We start from the raw sequence: 9,905 nt of genomic DNA on the forward strand, positions 1-9,905 counted from the left end.
TATCTATCTATCTATCTATCTATCTATCTATCTATCTATCTATCTATCTATCTATCTATCTATCTATCTATCTATCTATCTGTCTGTCTGTCTGTCTGTCTGTCTGTCTGTCTGTCTGTCTGTCTGTCTATCTGTCTGTCTGTCTGTCTGTCTGTCTGTCTGTCTGTCTGTCTGTCTGTCTGTCTGTCTGTCTGTCTGTCTGTCTGTCTGTCTTGTTGCTGGTAATGTGGCAAAAATCAATGTGTGCAAAAATCTGTCTATGTAATATTGTCTATACAAAATGACAAGCAATATGTACAAAACCTAGGATGAAAATAATTAAATGTAGAAACTGAGTGACTGTAAGAACTGTATTATTTGTTGTATGATGACTGTGAAGTGACACGTTGCTCATGAGAGAAAAAGCAGAAAGGAAGAAGCAATCTTTTTGTGTTTTTCTTCTTTTACAACACATTTGACCAGATAAACCTGATCTTTTCAATTATTTTATTCCCTGAACCCCTCTGTGATGTTGCTGAGGACAGCGGCTAATTCTAAATACTAAGCTTGTCATTTTCATCTCCTGAACTTCCATTTCTTCAAAGCCATAATTTTTTTGTTTGTTTCTCATGGATTTTTCCTTGTTCTTCTGTAAGCAGAATTCACAGCTTCTATTTTCCTTCCAGCTGGTATAAGAACATTCTTTTTTTGTGCTTTTCTTTTTTTCCCAGCAGCTGTGATATACTTCCATCTGTCCACATTCCCACTGAAGCTTTTACCTCTTCCTCAATCTGATGTCAAGCCATTTCTACCAGCTATCTTAAACACCTTTTTAATTTATTTTGCTTTTCGCCACAATGCAGCGCACTGTCGTCAACTTACTGCATTCAATTCCCTTTAAGACCAATCTTTAGGTTCAGTTCAGGTCCAATTCAGTGACTTTGTTTTCAAATACTCCCTTCCCAAAATAAACAACACTTTCCAAGAAAAATATCTTTAGGTAGATTCAAGAAGCTTGGAATAAATGAAGCACTAGGAGAATTGAATCTGTTTAAGTAAAAACGAAAGGCAGTGAAGAATAATAAAGGTCCTTCTTCTCTAGCCTTTTCTGCACAAACTGGTCAGATTTTCTGAGCCAATAGTTGATTAAAACATATTAACATTTGGCCACACAATGACTCACTAAGACCCCAGCCAAGAAAACAATCTAAATACCTCATATTTAACTCAGGATTCAGAAATTTTAATTTATTTTGCTACACAAATGTGATGAAAATATAAAGAGCTGCTGGCAGCTGAAGTTTCCAAAGCAGACAGCATGTAACACAGTGGTTTGTAATTGCATAGCTGTAGTTTTAGGCAGGCTGGAAAATCTAACAGATGGATCAATAGTCCTTTGGTCAAATCAAACAAGTGTACATCTACGAATGAAGCTGCCAGTTAAACTTGCTTTGATATTTGCTGAAATTAACTTCTTTACTGTACATTCTTCTCTAAAGTTAAGAATCCTTTTTATATAGAAAGACCCGTGCTCTGCTGAAGAGGTGGGGGCGAGCAGAGTCATTGCAAGGATTGAAAGACTGAATTATTGAGCTAGACACATTTATTTCTTAACTAGAAGCTGTTTTCTGTCTCGCTGTAATATATTGATCAAAGTATGTCTCAAACATTTCATTTAGACCTCAGAAAACTCTGTTATATATCTCCTCAAAGACACAGCCACAAAGTGAACCAATTACAGCCACTGATTCAACTAAGAACAAGTTTACAGACAAAGAGATAACAACTTTACTTGGAAAGACTATAGCAAACCTAGAAACCCCATTTAAACCTACCGCCCATTATATACATGGTTACGTAAAGCTCATGCTGAGGGATGTGTATTTGAACTTTGAATTCAGAGGCAAGCACCAAAGCAATGACTTATCTTGGTTTATTACATCACTAAAACCTTTCTGTACAAACCGCAATCAAATTCACAGTTGTAACACAAAAATCTCTTCGTCTTCAGTCTGCTCCTCCGTTAATGATTGTTTTGCTGTAGTTAGAATATGTAACACGTTCATTCTTATGCTGTGGAGGCAAAACTTGACAAATAAAAATATATAAATCAACCATTTTAGGTAGAATTCTGAAATTTTAATGTGTATATATGTACTTTTTGTTTATTTAGGATGTCTTTACAAATCTGAAATTATATTTTTCTTTTAAAATGCTTTCTTTTTTTTTTTTGCAGAGTTCTACTGTTTTGCTCATATTTCACAATTTCCCCATTGTGGGAAAATAAAGTATTTTTTTCTATATTCAAATAAAACTTACACATTTCACTATGTTTAAACTAGATAATACTGTAGTTCCAATTAGAAAACAAAGTATGATTTCATTTAAGAAAAATAGAATGCCATACCAGTCTAGGAAATCACAAGTTAGGCATGATTAATGACAGATTTTGGAAGATTGAGGCTGAATTATATGCTGTACTAATGCCAGAAGAATCAAGAATCACTAACAATATAAAGTGGACTACAGTCTTTGAAATATCCAGCAATTATTTACTAATGGAGAAAACATAGATTAATGTTAAATTGTCTTAAAGGTGTTGAGCATCACAAAATTACTCCAAAAGCTCATTATTAACTAACCCAGGAGGTTCACAAAAGAACACAGTGTTCAAGTTTTTATAAAGACAAAGAGACAGGGAAAAAAGCATGATAGTGAAAATCAGTAAAATACAAAGACCCATCAAATATACTTTCTGAGAATGTGAAAAAGAAAATACTGGGACATGTGCTTTACCTTTGAAAGGCATACGTTCTATTCAATCTGATGTAGAACTGACAGTGTTTCAAAGAATAAAGCATCATACTGAAAGGATATTCTGCTTTAGGCATATTGATTTCTACCTCTATCAGAATATCTGGAGGAGAAAATAACTGCAACCAAATTACATAGGTGCATACTGCTGCTACAAAAAAGATGAGTGTCAGGCTTTGGATCAAGGATGTCAAACTTAGGTCCTCCAGGTCCAGTATCCTGCAACATTTAGCTATCTTTTTGACCTAGCACACCTGAATTAAATGGCTTAATTACCTCCTCAGTTAAAGCCAAGTTCTCCAGAGTCCTGCAAGGGACGTAAGGTTTGATTCAGGTGTGATGAAGCAGAGATGCATCTAAAGGTGTTGGACTGATATCCCAGCTTTAGCATCTGCATAACCTGATGCTATACCTCGTTCACTTCTGACCTGCATGCATTAACATATCTTTTGCTCTGTTTTTCTGCTGCTTCCTTTACTGTATATGTCATATCTAGCCGTTAACATTTCTGTTGCTGACGCTTGTCAACATAGGGTATCTTGCTGTTTTTATGTTGCAATAAAATGCTTGGGTAATTGCAAAGCTGGATGCCACTGTTGACTCCTCTCTTGTTAGTTCAAACGGACTTCAAACTTGATATGAGACAACCTTGATTTTTATTGATTCTTTGTATGAAGTTCTTCCTTATTTCTTATAAATTTGTCTGCTCTTGAAACTAGTGGTTTTAAAAAATGGTCTGATCTCTGCAGGCTTCGATTGACAACCTACTCAGCATATTCAAGTTTTATATTTAACATATAAGTAAAAGCATAATCCAGAAGTGTAACCCACTTTTCACTTTTAATGATGTAGAAATGTCACTGAAAGGAAAGCTGTTTTTGTTTACCAGAATTTTGGATCTGCAGACATGAAACTGCGGACAGCGTTAACTGAACACATATAAAAGGTTTATTTTTCTGCATGTTTTTCAGTAACCTGTACAAAGATTTTTATTACACGCTGCTTTGCAAAAGTGTCTCCACCATTTGAACTCCTTGCAAAATTTGTCAAGACACATCCTTCATGTATTTAATATCCAATACAATTTTGAAAAGCCTGGCATCTCTTTGTATTCTGCCACCCTTTGCGGCATTCAAAGCTTTCAGTTCAGTTCAGCAGCTCTAAAGGGAACATGCTGGTCTGGTTTAGGGATCGGTCTAGAGAACGGTTAGAGGCAGGTATTTAACGCCTTCACTTGGTGAGATTTGCTTTCATACAGAGATCTTTAGACCAAGGAAAAAAAGAGTCATAGAGTTGCAGGAGACATAATAGGCATAAAGAATAAAGCTGGCCTCATGGGCTTTCTTTTGCCTCTTTTGTATTCTGATGTAGTTGGATGACTGCACCTCTTTTCTGCCAAACTTTGCCCCACAAGAAATTAACAAACCATTTTTTTTCATTATTTTTTTCTTGTATCACTTAAATGTAACCATATTTCACATCGCCTATTGGAACGCTGACCCAACAGGCATCCTCACTGCCAGTGAACCCCTCTAAGGTCCTGATATACTGTGCTGACACTGGCAGTTGTGACAAATGCTAGTTTCAAGGTCATTGATTGAGTTCACACTGTTGTGAACAATTCCAGAAACCAGACTCTACAGTAGGTCATCAAAGGCATTCCAAAGGTTTATTGTAATCCAGCTTCAGTTTGATTTAGATCTGGTCTTATTTAGAACCAGTCTGTTGGTTTCATTTTTACAGTTGTGGTTCTGCTGGGAATCGAACCTCCAGCCCATCTAAAGTCTTTTAAAGCCTCTAACACTATCTCTTCCAGAATTGCCCTGCATTTAGCTCTGACCTGCTTAAGAAGAACATCCCGACAACATCTTGCTTTTTCTGCAGGGTTCCTTGTTGGAGGGATGTCAGAGGTGTTATGCAATGTAACATTCTTTATACAGGGTTAAAGATTCAGTTTAATCTTAGACTCATATTTTCATATGTTTGGCGTGTTAAAAACATGTTATCAGGTAAATATAAATAAACCTTGAACTTCAGTTTTTTTTTTATTATTCTAATGCTAGATTTGTGGGTTGTTAATCTGTTAACATTTGTCATGTTAACAGATTCACAGTCGGTTAGGGTGGGCAGCCATGTTTTGTTGGACTATACGACTTGCTAGACTTCATTAAGAAGTACAGTAGCAGCCATTAAAAATGGCCCTTCCAAGTGAAACGTCAACCGAATGGCAGCCTACTTCCCTGCAACTCCCAGTTGAATCCCCTACAACTTCCAGCCACGGGAGTGACCCCCTCGTTCTCCTGGGCGTGCATATTTTTTACTCTGACTCCACCCTTTCACGGAATTACAGGGTCTGACCAGGAGATGACGTTCCTGTTTATATCTTATTTTCCACAGACCATGACAGAAAGAATATTTTAGTACAAATACTGATGTTTAAAAAAAGGAATTGTAGGGGACCAGCCAATTTTGAATGACTACTACTGTAGGTGGAAATCCAGGAAACTGACTGATTAAAATGCACTCTTATAAGTATGAGGATGTTAATCTATGAAATTAACTTCATTGAAATATCAACACTGATACTTTTTACAGGAGTCAAAGCCGACCCCTTCTGTAAATAGGAATTAAGATTGTTAACAGTCCAAAAGGTGTTGTTTTAGACCTTCTTTGGCTGTGTAGTAGCATCAGCAATCTTCCATAGATTTGTATGTTAGAGCAACAGTATCTTATCTACCGCTGAGAGGAGGCAGTTGGATAAGCTAATGGGGAAGGCCAGCTCTGTTTTAGGATGCCCCTTTGACCCAGATCAGGTGGTGGGAGATGAAAAAACTTTTGCAAAAACAACTTCGCATGGTAAAAGGTCTCTGACCCCATGCAAGGAGCATGAAGCTGGGGAGCTATGTATTTCAGTGAAATACCCTGAAAAGACTTAATAGTTTGAATAACTGTCTGATGTTATTTTCAAATTTTTCTTCTTACTGTTTTATTTCTGTTTTATTTTTATCTGTTGCTGCATCTCTTATTTGATCAGGTTATGTTGCTGTATTTTTTTCTTGACTGCTGAAAGCACCCCAATTTCTTAGCCTTTGGGCAACAAAATATTATTCTTTTCTTTTCAATTCTATTCTATACTATTCTATTCTATTCTATTCTATGCCATTCTATTCTATTGTATTCTAGTCTATTCTATTCTATTTGCTAAACAAGTCTGAGTATGATCTAATGTGCAAACCCAGTAGATACATGTTCTAAAAGAGCTACTGTGGTGGTTAGAAAGAAAGGCTCCACTCTAAATCCAATTGCTATTTAATATATAGTGTCAAATTAGATGTATTTGAATTTAAGACCCAGTGTGTAGTCCATATCATGATTTCATTACCATACTATTGGATTTATTGAATAAATGCAATGACAAGTCACATATCGTGTTTGACACGACAGAGTAGGTTATCTTAGCAGAGCTGCTTTTTATGCTGATGTTGTGATTTGTGGCTTTTTATTTAAGTTGCTGAGTACATTCGCTGCACAAGAGAAAATATTATCAGTAGGAGCTTGTGATAACAGCTAGCGTTAAGATTAACTGCCTCTTGCTGCATCCGTCGCTGTAGTGCTGCCCTGACAAACAGTGCCAAAGTCCTGTCTCCTTTATAAACTGGGTCTCGTGCAAATGTTGATACAGAGGTTTGCAATGGGTAACAGCCTTATCAGAAACCCAGATTCCTCTCTCTGAGATGCCCTATTTAACTGTGGCACATAATGTCCTTTTATTTATTTATTTTGCAATGGGTACATGTTGGGGTTTTGTCTGGAACTGTCCATCATGAACTCATTCTCATCCTGACTGCTTTGGCCAGCGCAATATTTATTTTAAGAGCACCTTTGTGATTCTATGCTTGGTTGAAGTTAAACTAGGGCACATTATGGGATCTTCCTAAAGACATTAGTAATATCAAAAAAAAAAATAATAAAATGAATCAGGGGAAGTAGCTGTTAAAATGTACTTTGTAAAATAATGTAGATAAAGAATTGCCATGTACAGGTGTCTTTTTTTCCACTGTTGCTAAATTTAACGCTTCAGATCATGAAACACACTCGAGTTTACTAAACTGCAATCACAGTAATATTTCACCCAAATTTGAAGAATTATGTAATTTTAATAAATAACAAATTCCCATTTACTTTTTTTTTTTTAGAAAAACGTATTAAATAAACCTTGCATGATGCATATTCATTGATTTAAATAAGCTAATTTAATTAAAATATCTATTCCTAATGGGTGTATTTAGTTTAACTAAAAACACACAGTAAGTATACTTTATACTTTTTACAATACTAAATTCATACACCTGATGATTTCGTAATTTAAGTAAATAAACTGTATTTTCCATATGAATAAGGATCATGTCAAGTTTAGTAATAGGATTTGTTAAAATTATTTAAAAAAGGGAAATGGGATTTTTTTATGCAATAAAATTACAAACATTTTAGCATTTTTGTGAATTATTTCTGTGAGTGTGGAGTAAATACTGAAAATCAGCTTTCAAATTAGTGGGGGGGGTTTTAAGAGACAAAAGCAAACCAAATGAAACTGGCCAAAGTTGAAATAGTAATCTTTCCTTGACCATGAATTAATTTAGGCAATGCCAAAGCTGTCAACTCATGTCTTCATGGTTCTTCACACAGGATCTTTCTTACACAGTAAAATATATAAAGCATAAAGTGACTGTCTTGCTTTTCTTCAGCCTATCCATAACCACACTTGGCTCTGAGGTCAGAGCTTTCTCCTTTCTTCCTAACAAGCCAGAGAAATAAGAGATGTGAGGCGGAGATGCATTCATCACTCTGTGATCATATAATAATGAAACTGACAACTTAATGCCTAACTCCAACATACTACACATGCAAATAAACTTTTATTGTAAACACTTACACTTGTCCTACTATTCTATAATAATGCTATTTTTAAAGCTATCAGGTTCCCTAGCCTCATCGAGCCCTGATTACCATCAGAATTATTTTCAAGAAATTGTCTAAATGAACTTATCTGACAACAGGCTGGTAGATCTTGAAAAATAAATCATTATACAAGCGAAAGAAAAAAGTACGTACCTTGTCAGTACAAAGTCTTATAAAGAAGAAAAAGAATGGTGACAGGCAGCCATAATCCAAAAATGAAGAAAACATTTTCTGGAAATTATTTAATACCCATCAGAACACATGAAGGTTGTATGTTCAGGACCTGAACAACTTTCTTTGGTTGGTGGAACCACCAACAGGCTGATTTTCATACATGTTTAATTAGGATAGCTTTATTTAATAACTAAAGATAAATAATATTAATATTTGAAAAAGAAGTTAAAGTCTTTTTTATAGTTTATTTATTACCTATAAAATAAAACATTTTTTAAATGTCTGAGGATCTGAAAGTGTTTGGTATGAAATAAATGCAAAACATAAGAAATCCTTAATGGTAGTTTCGTTGAACCTTTTTTCTGAAACAATAGGTTTTAAAGAAGCAATATGTAGAGTATAGTGTCATCTAGTGGCCAAGTCACATATTGCAGTCAGCCTACTACTTAATCTTTATAATTAACTGCAGCTTCACCCTCACCATGTAATATTTAGGTGGCTATAAAAGTAAAAATAAATTGTTCGTATGTGTTTGTTATCTATATATAGAAAAAATATTATGCTTGGTCATAGATATTTGGGATAAAAAAGTAAAACAAAAAAAAAAGATTTTCTGGTTCTCAATAGGCTCTAAGAAATCCTCCCTCTTCCTTTGATTGCTTAACATATTTTTTCTTCCATTCCTTGTGACAGTGGATTCAAGCGAAATTAAAGTTAGATTTGGGACTTTAAAAGTGTCTTAAATACATAGGCCCACCATAATTACACAATAATTTGGTGTAAGTAAATTAACAGATAGTCAATTCTTTAAGACAAATTTTATTTAGAATGAGTCCAAGTGGATATACAACAGGAACTATTTTTATTAATAAAAAAAAATCTGCATAAAATATACAAAGCCCACCACAAAGCTTTTCCAATCCACTTTACATCAAATACACACCAACTCCTACGTCTCCAAATCAAACTGCAAGAGTTTTCCTTCATCAGCATCTAATCTGGATTGATAATATGGAGGTAAGAAGAAATGTAAACTCTCCAAGGCTTTAATTTTCTGTGGATGCAAGCTTGTGGGGGCTTCTTGCCTGACATTATAGATCCAACAATTTCAGTTTCATAAGGTATCACAGGCAGGGTGAGAAGCTGTATATGTGTTGGCTTTCATGAAGAGTTTATTGCTTATCATCAGGGGCAGGCAGTTTCTCAAGCGTGGGCTCCATGCCCCAGATCTCACGAGCATACTGGGCAATGGTGCGATCACTGGAGAACTTGCCACATCCAGCAATGTTGTAGATCACCTTCTTGGTCCATTCCTTGGGGTTCTAATATTATGACAAATAAGAAGAAGTAAAGCAAAATTGGAAAAGACTTGGTCACTTTAGTGTTCCTCTATTATAACTGATTTAATAACTAGGTTAAGTTGATAATAATGTTATTTTCTTTTGTGTATACCTTGTACAGAGCATTGACTTTCTCCTGGCATTTGATGTAGTCTTCATAATCAGCAAAGACCTTGAACCTGAGAAAACAAAATTAAGTGCATAAATACATAGAAGATATAAAAAATCTGAAGGTTTAAATAAATTCTCATTATGAATAATAATTAGAAAAAGATTTAAAGTGGGGTTTTTTTGGACCTGGATGATATGGCTCTTTGCCCGAGGTACTACTGTGGCAGCAAAGGCACAAGCGCTCAAGTATAATGTAATTTCTAAGGCTGATTTCTCTCAAGTAAACTAAAGAAAATGTACAATGACATTGAGAATTATGTCTAATTTCAAATTTTTACATTTTTTTGTAAAATTTTCAAGTTCTAGCAAGCCCGTTTGACTCTACTGCCCCATATATCCCCATCAAGGGGCAACAGGGACTCTTTGCAAGCATTAATATCTACTGCAGATTTTTGTACACATTAACAGAAACAAGACAGACAGACAGACAGACAGACAGACAGACAGACAGACAGACAGACAGACAGA

At 35.2% G+C, this 9,905-nt stretch overlaps 1 protein-coding gene across 1 annotated transcript in view; it reads right to left on the reverse strand.

Moving 5' to 3' along the window:
* Window positions 1-8,732: 8,732 nt before the first annotated feature.
* The window catches only part of LOC107089814 (glycogen phosphorylase, muscle form-like), a 14,799-nt gene continuing 13,626 nt past the window's right edge, over window positions 8,733-9,905 (reverse strand). Inside the window, exons 13-15 of the mRNA XM_015382793.1 lie at window positions 9,564-9,592; window positions 9,379-9,445; window positions 8,733-9,248 (exon numbers count right to left, since the gene is read on the reverse strand). Coding sequence (XP_015238279.1) covers window positions 9,099-9,248; window positions 9,379-9,445; window positions 9,564-9,592 — 246 coding nt within the window. The 3' untranslated portion in view covers window positions 8,733-9,098. The remainder of the gene's footprint in view (window positions 9,249-9,378; window positions 9,446-9,563; window positions 9,593-9,905) is intronic.

This window comes from Cyprinodon variegatus, unplaced genomic scaffold, assembly GCF_000732505.1.
Source record: "Cyprinodon variegatus isolate N-32 unplaced genomic scaffold, C_variegatus-1.0 Scaffold267, whole genome shotgun sequence".
NCBI lineage: Eukaryota > Metazoa > Chordata > Actinopteri > Cyprinodontiformes > Cyprinodontidae > Cyprinodon > Cyprinodon variegatus.